Source organism: Littorina saxatilis, linkage group LG10 (genome assembly GCF_037325665.1).
Source record: "Littorina saxatilis isolate snail1 linkage group LG10, US_GU_Lsax_2.0, whole genome shotgun sequence".
Classification (NCBI taxonomy): Eukaryota; Metazoa; Mollusca; class Gastropoda; order Littorinimorpha; family Littorinidae; genus Littorina; species Littorina saxatilis.
Window position 1 is genome coordinate 27,642,870 of NC_090254.1, and position 22,892 is coordinate 27,665,761.

Here is a 22,892-nt window from a genome sequence, read left to right on the forward strand (position 1 = left end):
TATAACTGTTGCATTTTATTGCTCCAGCGGTGATCGATCCCACATTGGATTTCTTGACACAAAACATCTTCCTTTCTATTTTCTCCTCAGCTGATAGACGGCATAGACATCCGAGAATACAACATCAATGTGCTGCGTTCATTGCTGAGCGTGGTCAGTCAGGAGCCCGTTCTGTTCGACTGCAGCGTGAGGGATAATATTGTCTATGGTCTGGAGGGCAACGTTCCCATGGCAGACGTCATTGAGGCGTGTAAAACGGCCAACATCCATCAGTTCATTGCTGAACTGCCACAGGTAACCTCACCATTTAGTTTTATTTATTTCGGTTTTATTAATTTATTGTCCAGTTGCTGGGTTGCTTCTTTCCAGCGGAGAACTTGCAGCAACAAGAGGTGCACTACCCCGTTGCGTGCATGTTCATGGTTGCAGACATCTCTTTTGACATCAGCCAATCAGTTTGATTTCTTTCGGTTTTATTATCTGTTTTCAAATTTCTGGGTTGCTTCTTTCCAGCGAAGAGCGTGCAGCGACAAGAGGTGCACTACCCAGGCGCATCCATGTTTATTGCTATTCACTGACGACTACAGACAATTCTTTCAACATCAGCCAATCTTGTTGAATTCTTGCCCGGCTAGCACAAAATTGTTTCATTTACGTACTCGTTTACGGTACCTGTAAAGCATGCGGCTAGCCACAAGCACTTATTGCTGGTAGTAAACGGGAATCAGTCTTCTTCTTCTTCTTCTTCTGCGTTCGTGGGCTGAAACTCCCACGTACACTCGTGTTTTTTGCACGAGTGGAATTTTACGTGTATGACCGTTTTTTTACCCTGCCATTTAGGCAGCCATACGCCGTTTTCGGAGGAGGAATCAGTCAATAAGATAAGATAAGAAAACTGTAATGTCCATTTTTATTTTAAATAACCATGGACATTTTTCTTTGGGCACTACATTGCTTTTGTAATAACACAAAGACACGATCAAAAAGCATAATCGAACATAAATACACTGCTAAGATCAACTTATTGTTGCTTCACTGCGCTGTCACATCATGGGTAAAGTGACACAGCTCTATTTATACGGCAAAGTGCATTGTGTGCAGGGATATGACACCCAGGTGGGAGGGAAAGGAACCCAGCTGTCTGGAGGCCAAAAACAGCGTGTTGCCATTGCACGTGCTCTTGTCCGCAATCCCAGAATCCTCCTGCTGGACGAAGCAACATCTGCTCTCGACACGGAGAGTGAAAAGGTATTGTAGATGTACATGTCTATTATTGATCCGTGAAGTTAATGTTTAGTTTTAATATAGGTCAACTTCTTGTCATAGAGAAAAGAAAACAGAATAATGCATTGTTCGTGACACGTCTGACTCAGATGCTAAGTCAGGAAATGGAAGTTCGTATTTTACATGGCATTTTGCAATACCGCCGCAGGGGCCCGGTAGCTCAGTTGGTAGAGCACTGGATTTGTGATCCTAGGGTCACAGCTTTGAATCCGGGCCGGGGCAGACACGGGTCAACTTTATGTGCAGACTCAGAGACAGAATCAATGTTCCACACCCGTGTCACCACTCTGGCACGTAAAAGACCTTAATTCGGTAATTCTGCCATAAGTGCAGGTGGCTGATTACACCTAACACACATACACCTGGGTAGCACGACTCTGTTGCTGCTAGCTTTCCAGCGATGGGACAATAAAGTAATGAAAATGAAAATGAAAAAATAAAAAGTGTAATTGCTTTGTGTGTGTGCAGCTGGTCCAGACGGCCCTGGACAACGCCAGAGAGGGACGTACGTGTATAGTCATTGCTCACCGCCTGTCCACCATCATGAACGCTGACATCATCTTTGTGATGGAGGATGGACAGGTGCTGGAGCAAGGCACGCACCAAGAACTGTTGGCCAAGCAAGGGGCGTACTCAGGATTTGTCAACAACCAGAAGATTCACTGACATCCATGTCAGTGATTTAGTGAACTAGACCTTTTGGCCAAGCAAGGGGCGTTCAGAAGATTGGGGAGCAGCAAAAAGATTCACTGACATCTGTGTCGGTGGTCTAGGGAACGAGAACAGCTGTTTCATGAAGAATAACCAGATTGTGAAAAACCAAAAGATTCAATGACATCCTTGTCAATGATTTAGTGAACAAGAACTTTGGCCAACGCAAGGGGCGTTCTCAGGATTTGTCAACAACCAAATGATTCACTGACATCATTGTCAGTGGATCGATACTTATTCTGCATTCTGTATTTTGCAATGGTCTAGTAAACAAGAACTGTTGGCAAAACAAGGGGTGTTCGCTGGATTTGGGAGCAACAAAAAGATTCACTGACATCTGTGTCGGTGGTCTAGTGAACGAGAACTTTTTTTGTGAAGCAAGAGGCATACCCAGGATTGTGAACAAACAAAAGATTCACGACATGCATGTCGATTTTCTAGTGAACTAGAACTGTTCTGTGAAGCAAGGGGCATACGCAAGATGTGTGAACAACAAGATTACAAGAACCTATCCTGGCATTCACAGAAACCTGAGTCATTCCGTTACACAAACCAGTCAACCATTCGTCTAAAGACTTGCGACTACAAACACGGAAATCATTTAATGCGTGTCAATTTGTAAAATTAATGTCATTAGTTCTTTCACATCGTTACAAGTGTGTGTGTATGGTGCGGTGTAATGTGTGTGTGTGTGTTTGTGTGTTTGACACAAAAAAGTGTGGTGCTGGATTTGACAAAGTGGTGCTCATCATCTCATAATTGATGAATGATTAATGTAATATGTAAACAAATTTGAGTGCATAAGATTAAGTGCTTAATTTTTCAGCATTGGAGATGGTAATGCACACTGTGTGTGTGTGTGTGTGTGTGTGTGTGTGTGTGTGTGTGTGTGTGTGTGTGTGTGTGTGTGTGTGTTTTTGTGTGTGACTGCAACAGGTCAGTGTATAGTGGTTTTTATGTTTACACAGTTTACTATTTTTAGTGCCATCATGCCCACTTGTGTGAAATTGTCTCATTCATGAGTCTCAAGAACAAGAATACTGGGTGTATGTATGCTGACTTTATTTTTGTTTCAATACCTGCATGTGCTCATGATTGTCTATGGTGAATGTTAATGGCCTGGCTTTCGTTGTGCTTCATGGTGTTTTTATTTTATTCTTTTTAATGCAAAGGAAACAATTTAATCAGAAACAAGTCGCGTAAGGCGTAAATACAACATTTGGTCAAGTAGCTGTCGAACTCACAGAATGAAACTGAACGCAATGCAATTTTTCAGCAAGACCGTATACTCGTAGCATCGTCAGTCCACCGCTCATGGCAAAGGCAGTGAAATTGACAAGAAGAGCGGGGTAGTAGTTGCGCTGAGAAGGATAGCACGCTTTTCTGTACCTCTCTTCAATTTAACTTTCTGAGCGTGTTTTTAATCCAAACATATCATATCTATATGTTTTTGGAATCAGGAACCGACAAGGAATAAGATGAAAGTGTTTTTAAATTGATTTTGAAAATTTAATTTTGATCATAATTTTTATATTTTTAATTTTCAGAGCTTGTTTTTAATCCAAATATAACATATTTATATGTTTTTGGAATCAGAAAATGATGAAGAATAAGATGAACGTAAATTTGGATCGTTTTATACAAAATTTTATTTTTTTTACAATTTTCAGATTTTTAATGACCAAAGTCATTAATTAATTTTTAAGCCACCAAGCTGAAATGCAATACCGTAGTCTGGCCTTCGTCGAAGATTGCTAGGCCAAAATTTCAATCAATTTGATTGAAAAATGAGGGTGTGACAGTGCCGCCTCAACTTTTACAAAAAGCCGGATATGACGTCATCAAAGGTATTTATCGAAAAAAATAAAAAACTTCCGGGGATATCATTCCCAGGAACTCTCATGTAAAATTTCATAAAGATTGGTCCAGTAGTTTGGTCTGAATCACTCTACACACACACACTCACAGACACACACACACACACACACACACACACACACACACACACACACACACACACACACACACACACACACACACACATACACCACGACCCTCGTTCGATTCCCCTTCTATGTTAAAACATTTAGTCAAAACTTGACTAAATGTAAAAAAGGAATCCTTTTTAAGATGACAGTCACTCTCTCCTCCCAAAAGTGGCGTAAAAACGGTCATGCAGGTAAAATCACACTCGTACAAAAAAACACGAGTGTACGCGGGAGTTTTACTTTTAGCCCATGGACGCAGAAGAAGAAAGACAGTCATTTCAAAGTCTGAGCTGTAATTGACTTTTTGATAATTTTGTTTCTCAGGAGCAATGTTATATTAATGACAAGAGAGCAGTCATGAATATTTCTTTTTTTCAGTATTCTGAATTTCTCACTTTGATCATGTGATCTTGATGACCATGTATGTTTGGTGAAAAAAGTAACTTGCTGAGCAGACATTTGCAAGCAGTAATTTATGTAAGAAAATCAAGTTTATGGTTACTTTTTGTGCCGAGCATAAATCAAACTGCTTTTTCTTTATTTCTGTGTTGTTTTTTAGTTGCCATTTAGTTTTTTTGATATTGAAGCTTTAAACAGAAAACGGAGAGAAAAAAACACAAAATAATCTGCACCTTTAATCAGAATCTGTCTGTTCATATGCCATTGAGACTATACAATATATTAATTACTAGTGAAAATTTTGATAATGGTTTTTATAACCATGGGTCCCAAAGACTGGGAAATACGTGGTCTGAAGAAAAGTTGCCCTGCATAAAATTGCTGTTCATCAGCAGATTCTCTCAACACTAAATAAGTTCTTAACAGTTATAACAATAACGATAAAAGTTTTATTTTTTTTGACAGCAAATTAATAGGAATAACTATACATGTACTTCAACGAGAAACAAAGGACGTAAAAAAGGGGAAGATGTTTTATAATTTATGGGACTCCACTATTTTGTATCTTTGTCGCTGCCACCAGGCGTGAAAGGCAGTAAGTAAGTAAGTACTATTTTGTATAAGCAGAAACATGTGTATGTGTCTGGTACAGTCGAATCTACCCTGGCAACCAGCTCTTGATAACAACCACCTTCCCATTAAGACCACACCAAAGAAACCCCAACGAGCTTATTTCCTATAGAACACGATCACCTTTCCATAACGACCCCCTGTCTCTGAGGACCACGTTTGGTTGGTCCTTAGGGTGCTTGTTATTGGCAGGTACCACTGTAGAAGGAAATGCTCGTGAATTAATTCTGTCTGCTTTTTGTTTTACATTTTGTTTTCTATTGTCCGTCTTGTTGAACATTGTGTGTCATATTGTATTATACAGCTCAGCACTTTACATTGTGAGGCAAAAAACATGTCATGTTGAACAGGTTTTTGTACAAGAGTGTCTAGGACATTCCCCCGAACAATTTTTCTTACTTTTTGGATCAGGATTTGTAACCAGCATCAACTGTGAGAGAATCTGACAGAACCTTCTACCTTTTACTGTGATAGGCTTTGAATGTGAATAGGTATTAGGCCAAGTACAAACTTGAACAGTCTTTATTTTGTGTGATAAACATTTTGCATAGCTTGAAGTGGCTGTGTTATGTGAATTTTTTTTTAATGTTCATGGTTGATTGTCTCATTACTCAGGTTTTTAAGTCTTACACCTGAGTTACTGCATGTACTCAACAGTTGTGTCCCCTTCATTCTTCCTTCTCCTTTTCTTCATTGTCTTGCAACATATCTAGCCTGTATTACTTTTATTATTTTTTCAATAAAATAAGAGTGAGCTTTGTGTATCTTCTTCTTCTTCTTCGTTCATGGGCTTAGACTCCCACGTTCACTCGGGTTTTTAGCACGAGTGGATTTTTACGTGTATGACCGTTTTTTACCCCACCATTCAGGCAGCATACGCCGATTGCGGGGGAGTTATGCTGGGTATTTTCGTGTTTCTATAACCCACCGAACTCTGACATGGATTACAGGATCTTTTCCGTGCGCACTTGGTCTTGTGCTTGCGTGTACACACGAACGGGGTTAAGTCACCAGCAGGTCTGCACATAAGTTGACCTTGGAGATCGGAAAAATCTCCACTCTTAACCCACGAGGCGACAGCGACCGGGATTCGAACTCATGACCTCCCGATTAGGAGGCCGACGTCTTACCACCAAGCCACTGTGCCTGTCGCTTTGTGTATCAAAATTGACTATTTTATACATGAATTTATCCTACATACGTGAGAGAGACACCCGTGAGATAATAATCGTTCAAATCACACGTGTGTATATCATGTAAATGAGGTCATGTCAAGCAAGTCTGGCAGGGACCTGTTTTTCCACTGCTTATGATGCCAAAGTCACCAAGACAAACGTCATTATAGAAACAAAAATTGCGCTTGCTAATTACCCTCTATGAATCTTTAGAACTAACACGTCATGCCACACTTTCAGAGTGACGTTTCTTTACTTTGACGTAATAGATTGCACGAGGCTTTAGAAGAGATCGAGGTTCCAAAACAAGCGTCTTCAATTTAGCTGCCTCGACTGCAAGACATTTTCAGTAAAATACACGTAAGTACAGTATGTAGGACAAACAGAATACTACATGGCTTGCTGTGTCGTACCAGATTTACACTCGTTGCTTTTATTTAAAAAAAAAACTTGTGTAAATCTGGTACGACACAGCAAGCCCTGTAGTATTCTCTATGAACTGGATTGAGAGTTGGGGGTTATAAAACACTATACACTGGAACACCCCTTTTAAGACGCCCCAATTAAAGACTCCCTCCTTTTTAAGACCTTAATGTTTTCTCAGACTTTCTGTTCAAAACCTCTGTACATTTATCCCCATTATAAGGTTCCCTCCTTTTAAAGACACGATATTCTCAGGAGGTCTTAAACAGGGGGTTCCACTGTATACTTTTGCCAGTTGAGATTCATGGTTGACATTACACCGAGGCTGAACCGGTACTTGCACATTGGCTATGAAAATCAGTAATTACAAACCAGTGGATGAGTGCATGCAGTGTTGACAGGCGAATAGCCTAGTGGTAAGGACATCTCAGTCATCTGCCTTTAAGCTTGAAAGTTCAGGGTTTGAATCCCACATGCGCCTGGTGGGTAAGGGGTGGAATTTTTTTTCGATCTCCCAGGTTAAAGGCACAGTAAGCCTCCCGCAAACCATCACAGAGCTCCCCGAGCATCTACATACAGTACAGGCATACTTCCATTTGAACGCTCACCGAACGGGAACATCCTGACTGCTTTCTGTCGAGCGTGAGAAATGTTCAAAGAATTTATTTTCGTGGACTTGGTCCTCTACAACAATGGCGCCTCGTTTTGGTGCTGGACGGCTATTATGAATATTCAATACCGGAAATCACGCCCGGACAGTAAGCCTCCCGTAAACCATCATAGATACTGTCAGGCTTTTACACACAGTACAAACACCCTTCCATTTGAACGCTCACCAAACGGGAACATCCTAGGTGCCCTACGTAAAGAGCGAGCAATTTTTAAAGAATTAATTTTGCAGATTGTCTCGAACACTTTTTGGACCTATCCTGAACTCAGGTCAAACATGAGTTACTTCCCTTCGGGTCTCATTCTATCGATGTAAACTGGCGATAGCCGTGAATCGATGATTATCAAAATGTTTTTGGACCGTGGTGCGTTTTTGCGCTAGACCTAACTTTTAAAATCTAAATAATAAATTGACAGCTTGTTACACAAAAATTTGTTCATCAAGACGAGATCAGGACAATTCGAAGTTGTGAAAGTTTGACAAAAGAAAAGCCCGGAAGCAGGGTCACGCAAGGGTCGTAGCAGACGACGGTTTATGCATATCGCCGTTCCTCTCAACAGTCAAAAGCCATCGCTAGAGTTCTTGTGAACCACAGCCGTTTGTTTCGTGCATAAAAATGTGCTATTGTAAATAAGCTCACATCGAGTCGCATTCAAATGACTAACTGACGACTACATTGTGAAAAAGGGAAACTGGATCACACGGGTTCACGATGGCTCAGGGGTAAGGTAAACAACGCAAAAATAAATTCTTTGAAAATTGTTCGCTCTTTACGGAGGGCACCTAGGATGTTCTCAATCGGTGAGTGTTTAAATGAAAGGGTGTTTGTACTGTGTGTAAAAGCCTGACCGTATCTGTGATGGTTTACGGGAGGCTTACTGTGCCTCTATATATATATACGACTAGTGTCTGTGTGTCTGTCTGTCTGTCTGTCTGTGTGTCTGTGCGCGATGCGCGGCCAAGGTTCTCGATGGATCTGTTTCAAATTTGGTGATCATATTCAGGTACACCCTGGACACAACCTGGTCGATGAGATATTTCAACACGTGCTCTCAGCGCGCAGCGCTGTGCGCACTGAACCGATTTTGTTTTTTTTTGGTGTGGATCCACTACCAGTAACTCTTCTTTATCTTCTCCAGTGTTTTCAGCCACGATTATCTCCCTTCCTCCGTGTGGCGGCAATCCATATTCCCGTTACTACGTTACTATTTTTAGAAGGTCACTGCACGTTACTATTTTTAGAAGGTCTCCAGTGTTTAGCTCGTTTATCTCCTTTCCTTCGTGCGCCGGCTCTACTTCTGCCCGGCGAAGCGGGTAATCATCTAGTTAAAAATATGTGCAGACCTGCTAGTACCTAAATTATCCCCTTTGGTGTGTATACACACAAGCACTGCAGACCGTCTACAGTGAAACACCCTCCCCCCCCCCCCCCCCCCCCCCCCCAGTTTTAAAAACCCCACCCCCCTCCATTTTAATAACATCACCCCCTTTGAAGACACTAGTGTTCCAGATTTTCTGTAAGTTAAATGTCTGTAAATTTACCTCCCTTTTAACAGTCAATTTTTTTCTGATATTTGAGATCTCAAGGGAGCGTTTCACTATACACTCTTCAAAAAAAGTTAAGGATCACTTTTTTACAAGCACGCCACACAAAACAGACAAGACCGAATTCTTTCATTTTTTAAAAATTATATAATTGAACAACCAAGGAGTAATGACAAACAAAGCAAAGATCGAACGCAGCAGCGACAATTTAGCTAGAGTGTGTTAAACGTGACAACCCTCGAAAATGGAATTCACAACAATGTGAATCAGTGTCAATAACGCGTGTGCCCTCCGTTGTGTGCCAGGCATTCAACACATCGTTGGCGCATGGAGTGGATCAGGTTGTATATAAATGCTCTGGGAACTCCATTGCAGCAGTTGACCCAGATTGGCAGGAGGAGGGTGATGTTGCTGTACCCGACGACAAAGCTCGTCCCACATGTGCCCTATGGGGTTCAGGTCCGGGCTGTTGGCTGGCCACAGCATCCTGTTGACCCTGGCCTGTTGGATGAAGGTGTTAATTACAGCTGCAGAGCGATGGGGAGGTGCGTTGTCATCCTGAAGAATCGCACGAGGGCCGATCGCTTGGAGGGCTGGAACGACCAGGGGTTGCAGGATCTCATTCTGGTAGCGGACACCGGTCAAGTTGCCCACTTGTACAGAGTGTCCTTAGACGTGTGCTGATCTCTCCCCAGACCATCACAGAGCCTCCGCCAAAACGCTGTCGTTCCAGAACAGCGCCTTCTGCGAAGCGCTCTCCGCGACGCCTACACACTCGGATGCGACCATCAGCAGGTTCCAAGCAAAAGCGGGACTCATCTGTAAACAACACCTGAGCCCACTGCTGACGTTGCCACCTCACATGTTGAGTGCACCAGGCTCGGCGAGCTGCTCGGTGATTAGCAGTCAGGGTTGTTCCTCGGACTGGACGCCTTGCAAAGCCAAAGTTGTGTAAGCGGTTTCGGATCGTCTGACCACTAACAACAGTGTTGGTGGTAGCTTGTAGGCGTTGCCTAATGTTGTTTGCCGTAGCCAATCTTTGTTGCATGGCCTGCCTCTGAATGAAGCGATCCTCTCTTTGTGTGGTGACTCTGGGCCGACCAGAACATTGTCGTTCCTGCACTCTTCCAGTTGCTTGGAATCTCTGTTTTAGTTTGATGATGACAGAGGGAGCCACTGCAAGCCTCTGGGCCACTTGCCTGGCAGCAACACCGTCTTGTAGCCATCCTATTGCCCTTCCTCTATCCAAATCGCTTAGTTTTCTTCGTGGGGGCATGTTGCTACTGTGCATAATTGTGTCAGCGTGTCAACCTTTAAACACAAGCTGGTGAGCGATGTTCATAGCCAGGACCCTGTTGTAGCACGTGCATCACAACCTTTTGCCCTGGCATGCGTTCCGCAAATTTCATGGGGCTATAAAAAACACCCTTTTTCTTCCAAAATGCAGAAGCTTTTGAGAAGTCCCACAAAGGGAAATAACTTTGCCTGCCAAACCAAATTCTAGGTCAAGACTCATTGTTCATTTGTTAATTCAAACACATTAATCTTTTAATTATTATTTCGATCTTAAATTTTTGGGCAATTTTTTATAATTAGATCCGTTTTTTCAACCGATCCTTAACTTTTTTTGAAGAGTGTACGTAAATTATATTGGCTGTTGAAATCGGCATTCACTTGCCAATTTGAGTATAATTGAGTACAGTAAAACCTGAGTCTAGCGGACCCTTGTTGTAACGGCCACCTGCTACATACGGACAGTTTATCATGGAACAAACACGATTTCAACAATAACTAACCTTTAACGGACGGACACCTGCCACTAACGGACGCGGACACGATTTTTCGGACCGTAGGAAGTGTAAACACTGTCACAAACGGACACTACGTACATGAAAATTTAAGTTTATTTTATTTAAGTAATTTTATTTAAGTTTTTACCTTGTGTTTTGTGTTGAAAAATAAATACATACTCCAGGATTGACAAAAAGTGTCTTGTACATTTTACGTGCTCTTTGTAAAATATTGCCCCGGCCCCTCCACCTGTGAAGGAAGGACACCTGTCTATTAGGGACACCATTACCATACCCCAATTAGGGTGTCCTTTAGAGACAGGTTTTAGTGTATCATCATATTTATTCACACATTCGCCGTCCAGTCACCCTGCCACAAAATCACTTCTTTAAAATGTCTTGTGCAATCAGACAGATCTTCACAGGTAAAACAGCTCCCCTCACCCCCCCCCCCCCACACACACACACACACCACAACACAAACATGAATGTGATTCTCTTTTGATTTCAAAAAGTATTTTTAATAGCACACACACATGAACAGCCAATACTTGTGTGCAAACTCAATCCACGCTATAACAATGCACATCTATTCAAGCTCAACCATAGATCTCAACTCATCATCATAAATTATTCTCAAAACAAACAATAAATAATTTCACCTGTCCTTCGCAGTCTGAACAAAGTGAGCTACTGCTACACTGTCAAGACACAGACATAATTATATTCATCGATTTTATGAGCAGAAACAAAATCAGCCCAAAAATGGAGAATTCAGTGCAGAAATCAAGCTAATGAATATTGCATAATTGCCTCCCTTCCATGGCTGCAGCCTGGTATAAAAGGAAAGACTTTCTATTTCTAGGTGACAGAAAAATTCAGAACTTGTATGTTAAAAAGTAACCTGTACATGAAGCGTAATGCTTACAAAACCTGATTATATTGTCTTAAAAACAAGATGGATAAGAGAATCATACTCTTTTCCATAGTATTTTTAGAAAAAAACAACCACCTGCTGTTGTAAACCAAGACAAATAAAAGTGTATAACACAGTTGAGGAAATAAAAAAAACACTGTCAAAAATGCACACGTGTTCTTAAAGTTAAACTGCCCTAAAATCGATTCCTACTCAACCTCAGGATCATGCTTTTCAATGTCAACATCCATAAGATTAGATACATAATTGCACCACTATAAGCCACTCGACCGCAAAACAAAACACAAACAAAAATGTTAACGCAAAAAAGATTGGAATTGCACTACATGTACTTTCACTGAAAGGATTTTGAAAAAGACAAAATTGGTCAAATAAAAGTGAATGTGGCATATTAACTAAGCGTTGCGTTGTTACGTGTGGAATTGTCCAGAAGAATCGCTGGTCCATTAGGCACATTGTCATTGATTGGGTCCGTTAGCAGTAGAAAATCAGTGTCAAACGCTCATGAACATTTAAATACAGAGAAAAGTTCTCTGTCCCAGTATGATAGTCTACATAGAAACAAAATCCTCTCTTGAAAAAATCATGAGGCTACATTAAAGTGAAAGTGCTTTACAAGGAAAAATTGAGCTACAAGTGATAGAATAGAGAGAAATGATCTTGATTCTCTATAAAAATATATTTTAAAAATAAAATAAACAGGGAAAAAAGCATAAAAATGAAAAGGCTACAAATATCAGTGATTTACACCGACAAATTGAGCTACAAGTGATAGAATATATGGAGAAATATTCTTCGTTCTTTAAAACAAAATTAAACAGAGAAATTATATCAAATCACAAAAATGAATAGGCTACAAATGTGAATGATTTTCAAAGACAAATTGAGCTACAAAGTAAAAACAAAATGACCAGTGATTCTTTTGTACCCATGTTCCCCTTGGAAAGTAGAATGTAGAAACCTTTGTGATGTCATGTGATTGAAATGATACTGCAGCTGAGAGCAGAATGGAGAAACCTTTGTGATGTCATGTGATTGAAATGATACTGCAGCTGAGAGCAGAATGCAGAAACCTTTGTGATGTCATGTGATTGAAATGATACTGCAGCTGAGAGTAGAATGTAGAAACCTTTGTGATGTCATGTGATTGAAATGATACTGCAGCTGAGAGCAGAATGGAGAAACCTTTGTGATGTCATGTGATTGAAATGATACTGCAGCTGAGAGTAGAATGGAGAAACCTTTGTGATGTCATGTGATTGAAATGATACTGCAGCTGAGAGCAGAATGGAGAAACCTTTGTGATGTCATGTGATTGAAATGATACTGCAGCTGAGAGCACAATGTAGAAACCTTTGTGATGTCATGTGATTGAAATGATACTGCAGCTGAGAGCAGAAGAACAGTACAGTGGAACCTGTTTTCAACCCATCAAAATTCTTGTAAACTTGGGTCGTGAAAAGGAGGGGGAGTCTGAAATCAGGTCAATTTAAAGACTTTGTGAAACGAAAATCTTGGGAAGCAAGATCTTAAAACATATAGGGTGTCTTAATTCTGAGGGTTTTAAAACAGGTTTCGCTGTATTTAGATCTGATCACCACCATCTCTCACTGGATATGATTTTTAAATGCTTGCATTCGTTTTGCTGGAAAAGGCAATTAATCACACACAACCAGTCAGCCAAGATTGCAATTATTGCACTTTGTCTCCCGAAGAATTGTGGAAAAGATTGTCAGTACTGACACAAAGATGGACAACACAACCAAACAAGATGGAAGCCAAAGATAAATCCATGATTTAGGAATAATGTCTCAACAGACACAAGAAGGTGTTACAGTGGAACCCCCCTTTTAAGACCCCCAACATTCTGAGAAAAGCAGGAGGGAGTCTTAAAATGGAGGTAAATTTACACAGGTTATGAACAGAAAAGCTGAAAAAGCAAGGTCTGAAAAAGGAGGAGTCTTAAATTGGGGGTCCTACAAGGGGGGTTCCACTGTATTACAAGCCAGCATAGCACAGTTGTAACAAGATGTGTCATTATAGACAGATGAAGAGAAAAGTGTATGTACAGTGTGGACAAATAATCTCAACCAATCAATGTGATTGATTCATTTCAAATATTACACTTGCATTAGGCAAAAAAAAAAAAAATTGTCTGTTTAGGGTAACCCGACCGACCCTATCGATTTGGCGCCGACCCAAAAACTTTTTTTTGATTTCAAAAAAAAAAAAAAAAAAAAAAGAGGTAAAAATGCTAAAAAGAGACATTTGGCGTTTCTTTCTCTCCCTTTCTCTCTGTTTTATTTATACGTTAGTTTTGAAACATGTATTCATCAAATATAAGAAGTGAATGTTCAGCCAACATAGCATTTACACCAACAAAAAAAAACCAAAAAAAAAACCCTACCTACCTACCGACCCTACTTTTTTTGGTCATGTTACCCTAAACAGACAATTTTTTTTTTTTGGCCTTAGGAATGTCAGCCTAAAAAATGAGTCACAAAACAAAACGCTGACAGGTTGATAGTTACGTTTGAAAAGCGGATACGAGTAACATGAAACTGAGAAATTTCATATGTGTTGTTGTGGCTGCACACGCATACTTTTTACTACAATGAAGGCTTCAAAAGTCAATCAGATTTTCTTTCATCATTCGTTATGACTCACAACCAAACAGTCCTGCAAGTATAATTTGCACTTCACCACAACCAGGCCTTAATCATATTTTTCAAAAATACATTGTCCCCATAAGCTGCAGATGGACTTAATTTCTTTCAGTTGCATTTACTTTTGCATGCTTTGGGATACACACATTAAAATCATGTTTGATTAAAAATGTGTTTTCAATAAATAGTGTTACATACCAATCAAGTTATTTTGAATTTTGGGCTGTAAGCTATGCCCTCAGAATATTTAGGCAAAATACGTTCATCACATGCATACAATTTAGCAGTCAATATAGTAATGATTAAAATAAAATATTTGTTCATGCCAAAGTTAAAACAAAAGTGGTTTTCTATTTTTGAGAGTGTGCCGTACTATGGAGCTATTCTAAGAAAAATAAAAGACCAGAATAAAACAAAGATACCACTTGAGCTAACTGAGAAGTCTGCAGATTTGAAATTATCGTTTTTTAGTACAAGAAATATGTCGCACATATTTAAAACATATGATCTGACAATAACACTCGTAGAAAAATATTTTTTAATACCTTCAGTTTATAGCAAACTGAATTTGTTTACTCTTCAGTAAGACCACATCCTGTGTCTGCAAGAAGATGTTGTGGATAGTAATTCATCAACTTTATTTGATATTTCAGAGAAAGATTTGGCAGAAGGGGAGTGGGTGCAGTTTGCTCTAAATATATATGGCTAAAATATTACTAGGTAAGGTACCAAAATATGTCTGAGACACACAAAAAGATGTAAAGATATGTTGTTAAATGTAAACAGATTAATCTCATGGACTGTACAACAGTACAGTTAATACATAGATATGGACATGGGGCTTATTACGTTAATTAGCTCTTTTTTTAATCACAGGCATGGGAATTGAAAAAAGTAAAAAAAAGTCTGAACATTTGTAAGTAATAGCAAAGTTGACGGCACGAAGCGCCTAGCCCTGCTAGGGGGGTTTGGGGGCATTTTGGGCGGATTTTTTTTTTTTCTCCAAAGTCAAAGAACCCAACTGGTGTAATTTGGTGTCATCTTAGCTCCAAGTTTGCCATTATTATTATATTCAGTTTTTAGAACCATTTTTGCCTCCCCCATTTATTTTTTCGGCAGACACTTTTGCTTTTTCGGCGGAACAAAAAAAAAATTTGGCGAAAATTTGCCTTTCGGCGGACAATTCCCATGCCTGATATCAGTCGTCTTTTCTTTTGTCTGAAGGCACAGCCCTTCCCGTGTCAACAGTTGTGCTGACAGTCAAAGATGTGCCGGGCGTTTACACGGGATAAGACCACCCCGGCTCCACTTGGACACACACCAACAATTCAACATCATGGATGCTTTCTGGGCATGATTCAAATCACAAATGAACCAATGCAGTACATACATATTTCAAGCATATTCTGACATCATGCCCTTACTCCTACTGAGCAAAACCTGGCACTACTAATAAACTAACCAATGATTGTTGGAGAGAAAAAGAAGAAAAAAAACACAAGTAGAAAATCACTAGTCTGAAACCATTAATTATGTATGCATCGACCTATACTTAAGTGCAACAGATGGCTAGTGACAATAGCAATGCCCAAAACCTTCCTTATGGACAGATTACAAGTCAAGTTGAACGTGCAACCAGAAAAAGAAAACCACCCAGGGCTCCCCACAGACGCTCTATCTAGATGGTCCTGGGACCCGCACTTTTAATTTAGGGGGTCCTTCAGCGGAACTTTAAATCATAAACTTAGCCCGGCACAGCTAACATCTGCATCTACTTCACCCTCCTTTCTTTTGTCGTTTCTGCGTGAAACTCATAACTCATTAACTGTATTCACTATTGGTGCTATTACTCCCAGCCAATAACTGTCTCAAAATCAGTACTGACGGTTACGCTTGATAATGAAAATGTTTTGCGTCCCAGAACCTACCTGCTCTTTCCTAAGGTTGAGTGGGACCCCCTCCATTCATTTCTGGTATGCTTGTCCGGCTTCTAATGCATACGGTCCACAGGGACACACCATTTGGGGAGCCCTGAGAAATGTGCAGTGAGTAACTTGACAGTACCAGCACAGCCAGGTCACATCAAAAGATCGACATGGTTTTGCACAAGCTTGAAACTTGTGGGGGCCCGGTAGCTCAGTTGGTAGAGCACTGCACTTGTGATCGAAAGGTCCCAGGTTCGAATTCGGGCCGGGACGGACACGGGTCAACTTTATGTGCAGACCCAGAGACGGAAGCCATGTCCCACCCCCGTGTCATCACAATGGCACGTAAAAGACCTTGGTCATTCTGCCACAAGTGCAGGTGGCTGAATACACCTAAACACGCAGACACCTGGGTAGCGCGACTCCGTTGCTGCTAGCTTTCCACTGGGAGGAAGCGACCCGAATTTCCCAGCGATGGGACAATAAAGTAATGAAAATGAAAAATGAATAAAAAAGGGAACTCTCCAAATTACTGTTGTATCGATATCCCATCAAGGATAATCTGCCAAACGATTGTACATTTCTGTTACATGAATACATATTTATATTATTTGTAGATTAGTGCACTTGGTGTTTACTTGCAGATACAATGCAATCTCTTGTGTTTTCTTTATCTTTATGGCATCTTCCTTCAGAGATCCCTACCATGCCTGTGAAGACATGTGAGTGCCAAACATTCTACAGTCGGACCTATGAGTACTCAGTGCAGTGAGATCGAATTGCTCTGATGTATTGTTGCAGTGTGTGTTTTAACATAAGCATACATCATTACCCACAGTGGCTGCATCCTGCAACTGGTTAAGTGGTACTTAAAATCAAAGTATCACCAGTCTCATCCTGTGGTACACAGAGATGCACACAACGAATAAAGCACCAGCATCGTGCATCACGTGAGCAATAGCACAGTCAGTCACTATCAGCACCGTGCCTCATGCCAGCAACCACGCAGTCATGCAAACACCAGCACAGTCACCAAGTACTGTGCATCATGCCAGTATGCACCAGCTGTCACTAGGCACTGTGCACCACGCCAGCATCAACACAGCCATGCAAACATCAGTACAGTTACACAGAACAGTAGATGACACTGGCACCAGCACAGTCACTTAAGCACCGAGCATCATGCCATTATGCTCCAGCAGTCACTAGGCACCATGTGTCATGGCTGACAGACACTAAGTACTGTGCATCACGCTAGCAGCAACACAGATACACAACCACCTTATTTCACGCCAGCATTAACAAAATTACCTGTGTGTCACGCCAGCATCAACACACTCACTAGGCATCATGTGTCATGCCGACACACACTTTCTTTCTTTTCTTTATTTGGTGTTTAACGTCGTTTTCAACCACAAAGGTTATATCGCGACGGGGAAAGGGGGGGAGATGGGATAGAGCCACTTGTTAATTGTTTCTTGTTCACAAAAGCACTAATCAAAAAATTGCTCCAGGGGCTTGCAACGTACCTTACTGGGAGAATGCAAGTTTCCAGTACAAAGGACTTAAAGCACTGTGCAGCAACACAGATGAGATACACAATCACCCTGTTTCATGCCAGCATCAACACAGTCACTAGGCACCACGCCCACAGACACCATGCACCATCGCATCACCTACACACTCACTAAGCAAGGTGTTTTACATCACGTCACAACAGCACCGGCACACTCACTAAGCTACGTGCGTTACGTCACGTCACGCCAGCTCTTGCTGGGCCTGCCTCAGTTGGTCATCCTGGATGACCACGTCCAGCTTCATGTCCTTGATGTCCAGCTTGTGAAGACACTGGTTGGTCCTGAGTAAGGCGTCCACACGCTCTGTGAGAGCGCCGCTAGTGTAGTCTGCCTGCAGCTGTCGCAGCTGGTCGAGCGTCATGCAGATGGTGGACACCAGCATGCTCTCGCCCTCTGTCCAGATCGACAGCACCAGCGTGCCGCGCTCCTGCTCCACGTACTTGATCACGTACGTCTGAAGGTCAAACTCAAACTGCTGGCACAGGGCCGTCACTTTCTTGCGGAAGTACTGACCGCCCGACTTCCATTTCTCACACATGATTATAGCGGAGGAACGGGACTTGGGGCTGGCGGTGTGGCCGTGTTTCTGGGCCTTGAGTCTGACAAGCTCCATCTGTTTGTTGTACTCCATCACCACGGGGTCCTGGTTCTCCTTGCCCCGCCCCCGCCCGTTCACCACCTTCCTCCCCCCTCCCTGCTCCACGCTTGTGTCTTTACGAGGACTGCCGCTGTTCCGCTTAGCGTCCCCGCCGAGAGGAGCGTCCACAGAGTCTCCGTTGCCATGGAGACGACTGTTGTTGGTGTCCTGAAGCCGGGGCTGCGTGGAAGACTTGGCGCCGTTGCTCCCCTTGTGTTCCCCCGCCTCCTCTCCCCCCTCCCCTCCCCCCTTCACTTTGCTGTTTCTTTGCTTCATTTCCTGCTGGTCTACATACTTCTTCTCCTTGGCTTTCTTTCTTCTGCTGGAAAAGCAGAAACAGAAGAAAGACTTTTTGCGTGGGTGTTCTTCCTCATCATCCGTAGCGTAGGAATACTCCGTGATGCGCCGGGACAGGTGGTCGGGTTCATCCTCCAGCATCAGCATGTTCTCGTAGGACTGGTGTAGGCGACGAGAAGTGTGGGGGTCAGGGGAGGCCAGCATGGAAGCGTCGATGACGTCCCCTTCCGAGTCACGCTCCGGCACCACCAGCAGTAAGGCCTGCACCTTGATCATGATGGTCACCTCACCTGCAACAAGTTATTATACGTTATTTACGGTATTTTTCATTCTGATTCATATGTCTAAGACCAATTGTATGGAAGGGGAAAATTCCCCCATTGTCATTAAAGATGTCTTCCTTTGTGTGTACAATGAAACGGATCTGTCCAAGTTGTTACAAGAGCATTTTGCAACTTTAAGACTCACCAAAAATTATCAGCCTGATGCAAATTGGGACTTGATTTGCTAATTACTGGTATTTACCGTTAAGCTGAACAGCTAACTTCTTGTGAACATCCACCCTATAGATGTGATACTAGCTCATCCAGTTAGAGATTTCCAAACTTGAACAGACATCTGACTTCCAGCCCTTCCATTCCATGGTGGTAACGCCCACCCCCCCCCCCCCCCCCCCCCAATCTCACAATTCTCCTTTCACCTGCATGCACTCATACACCCAGGGTCTCCCTCCCATCTCCTCTATCACACACCCTCCGTCCCTCAACCCCCCACCCTCCCTCTCCCCCCTCTCACTCCCCCTACCTCCCTCCCTCCCTCCCTCCTTCCCTCCCTGCCTGCCCCCTTTTCTCTCCCCCCCCCTCTCTCTGAGATCCATGCATACCATACAAACCATGTCAGCCTACCTTTGTGATGTAGCTTCTCCAGATAACCTGGAACAGAGAAAAACAATGCCTGCATAAAACCCTGGCTTCAAACAACACCGCATCAAGCCTGTGGCACTGACAAAAGGCCACATGCAGCCTCACCCTGCCTCTCAGAATTGCTTGCTGTATACATGTATTGCTTTCAGCTACAGTGCTACCTGTGTTGAAAGGACAACCTTGGGACCAATTAAAAGTGCACCTTTTCAAGACAGCCTCACAGGTTAACTCCTTTCAGCCAGTAGTTAGTACGCTTGCTTGCTGAATTTTGTTGTTGTTATTACTCACTGTGTGCTTGTTCTTATCGCTATGATGGGTTAGTTTGCTTGTATTTTCTAATGTTATGATTTATATATCGCGCGCGTGTGTGTGTGTGTGTTTGTGAGGTGTTTATTGGAATTCTAAAGTGCTTGGAGCTGTGAGCTGTGAATCGGGACTTGCACTATAGAAAAGTGATTTATTATTATCATTAATTGGGAACACACACAATACACACACAAACCCACACACACACACATTCAACAAAACTGACCTCCCTGTGAGAGGGGCTTGATGCGCTGCGTGTTGTCCAGCGAGCTAGCCAGGTGGAGCTGACCAGACTGACGCAGGGCGTTGATGAAGAGCGCCACAGCGTTGTGACCCTCACCCTCTACGTGCTGCAGCAGGGTCGCGTTACGCTGCGTCACGCTGGAGGTGCCGCGCAGCTGCTGCATGACGGGCGACTGCAGCACGCCATGGTGCGTCAGGTAGTCGAAGATGGCCTCAGCGTCCAGCCCCTCCACCAGGTCACGGCGACCTGACAGCGGCTCGGTCAGCATGGCCGCCGCCGCCTGGTCCTCTGGAACATGGTCATAATGATGATTGCCAGTAAGTACTTGTGTCACATGATCAAACCAAAGCATTTCAGTGGATAGATCATGGTCCTCTGGAACATGGTCATAATAACGATTGTCAGTAAGTACTTGTGTCACATGATCAAACCAAAGCATTTCAGTGGATAGACTGAGTGAATGCGCTCAATCTGCTGGCACATTCCAGGATTTGCACACTGTGATGTTTCAATAACTGAAAAGGTCATCATAATCATCATCGGCAGCAGCAACAGCATCTATGTAGCTATGGTGCAAGTGAGCAATAAAAGCTCCAAGCGCCTTACAATTCCAAAACCAGAAACATGAAATTGAAAATAAAGGATACCAATGGCTTGACCTATCTACTGAGAAGACAGTCTTCATGACATTCACCATAGATAAGACAAAACACAGACATATGGAATTGACGACACTCTTGCATCAATATTTTACACTGAAGTGCACATGACTGCTCTCAGCATGCTTGCTACACGTACGCCCCCCCCCCCCCCCCCCCCCCCCCCCCCCCTGCTCCCCCGACTCTCTCTCTCTCTCTCTCTCTCTCTCTCTCTCTCTCTCTCTCTCTCTCTCTCTCTCTCTCTCTCTCCCTCTCTCAGTCTCAGTATCAATCACTAGCAATCGCTGTGTGTGTGTGTGTGTGTGTGTGTGTATCTCTCTCTCTCTTAGACAAACACACACAGACACACCAACACAAAACCATAGTCTCTCTTTCACCCACATTCTACCCCCTCCCCATCTCTCTCTCGGATCATTCCCCCCCACCCCATTCCCCAGACACACACCTCTATAAATACACACTGACAAAGACGCCAGCACCGTAATAATACCCCAAAGACACAGAAACACACGTCTCTCTCTCACCCCCATCCCCACATTCTCTCTCCCCCTTCTCTCTCTCTCATCCTCACCCCCCCCCCCCCCCTGCCCAAAACACACACTTCTATAAATACACACTGACACAAACACCGGCACCGCAATGATACCCCATAGACACAGAAACACACGTCTCTCTTCCCCCTCCCCCTTTCTCTCTCTTCCCCCCCCCCCTCTCCCCAGACACACAGTCTGTAAATACACACTGACACAGACACGGCACCTCAATGATACCCCACAGACACAGAAATACAGCCCAAAACACAGACACTGACAGAAAGCCATCACTCAAACGACACACAACACCACACATTCCCAATGCATAACGTGCATGTTCTACACTTCTCGGTGAAAGCCGATGTCACAAAGACAGAAAAAGAAAGCACAGAGTGCCACACAGTGATCGATGGCAAAAAAAGAGACAATCTAAAAATGTCTTCAGAAAAGCAAGCTATTTTGAGAACAACGGGCGAGAAAACCTGAAGTTATACTGACACACACGTACTACAGAGCAGCAGTCCTGCCACATGCACAAAGCTTATAATATTGAACAATGATACATCAAGGCTGGGGTCTTTTCTGTAAGAATAACAAGTATGTGTCACAGTGTGTGTGTGTGTGTCACAGTGTGTGTGTGTGTGTGTGTGTGTGTGTGTGTGTGTTCGCGCGCGTGTGGGTGTGTGTGTTTGTCTGCCTAAGTGTGCGTAAATGCATTTGTGTGCGTGAGCATGCGTGTCCTTCTGCATTTTCAAGCCAGGCTACGTGTTTCACTGTTTGCATCGCCATGTAGTCTGGGTTTTTTCTGTATATAACAAGAAAAATCAGAGATCGATTTAACCAGCAACGCAAATTCAATATGCGTTTCCTTCTTCATGTATAAGCCCGGCTGTGTGTCAACGTGTTTGCATAAATGTCAGTCTGAAGGTTTACTATCAACAACAAAAAATCAAAGTTCGATTTAACGAGCTATGCAAAGTCAATATGCGTTTCCTTCTTCATGTATTAGCCCGGCTGTGTGTCTACTTTTTTTGCATAAATGTCAGTCTGAAGGTTTACTATATAAAAAAAAATCAAAAAAAATCAGAGATCGATTTAACGAGCAATGCAAAGACAAAGTCAATATGTGTTTCCTTCTTCATGTATAAGCCCGGCTGTGTGTCTACTTTTTTGCATAAATGTCACTGTACAAAATGAACACTGATCAGTGTTCGATTTAACCAACAATGCAAGTTAAAAAAAAAACCTCAGTGATCCCTCAGCTCAGACCGTACCAGACAAGCCAAACATTGAGTGGTGCAGGACCACGTAACAGTGAATTTAAAAACCTTCACACTGTTTGTTTTCTCCCTCAAACACTGGCGTCAACCTGCTAAAAACACATTACTGCATGCCCTCGCTCCAAGCTGTGAAACGGAACAAGTCTTTCTGTGTGCGTGTCTGTGTCTAACTGTGCATGATGCATGCATCCACGTGGGTGGTGGGGGTGGGGGCTGCGAAGGTGATGTGGAAGGGTGTGTGTGTGTGTGTGTGGGGGGGGGTTGTGGGTGTTGTCTACATTGTGATATATGCA

General features: G+C 42.7%; 2 protein-coding genes across 4 annotated transcripts in view; one reads left to right on the plus strand and one right to left on the minus strand.

Annotated features, from left to right (window-relative positions):
* LOC138978530 (ATP-dependent translocase ABCB1-like) overlaps window positions 1–5,772 on the plus strand; it is a 50,666-nt gene extending 44,894 nt beyond the window's left edge. For all 3 annotated transcript variants that reach the window (XM_070351265.1, XM_070351266.1, XM_070351264.1), the window contains exons 27-29: window positions 91–294; window positions 1,102–1,248; window positions 1,753–5,772. In XM_070351265.1, the coding sequence (XP_070207366.1) occupies window positions 91–294; window positions 1,102–1,248; window positions 1,753–1,950 (549 nt within the window). In that variant the 3' untranslated portion in view covers window positions 1,951–5,772. The remainder of the gene's footprint in view (window positions 1–90; window positions 295–1,101; window positions 1,249–1,752) is intronic.
* Window positions 5,773–17,514: 11,742 nt separating this feature from the next.
* Window positions 17,515–22,892, minus strand: part of LOC138977831 (uncharacterized) — a 31,199-nt gene continuing 25,821 nt past the window's right edge. Inside the window, exons 2-4 of the mRNA XM_070350438.1 lie at window positions 20,110–20,415; window positions 19,560–19,586; window positions 17,515–18,944 (exon numbers count right to left, since the gene is read on the minus strand). Coding sequence (XP_070206539.1) covers window positions 17,902–18,944; window positions 19,560–19,586; window positions 20,110–20,415 — 1,376 coding nt within the window. The 3' untranslated portion in view covers window positions 17,515–17,901. The remainder of the gene's footprint in view (window positions 18,945–19,559; window positions 19,587–20,109; window positions 20,416–22,892) is intronic.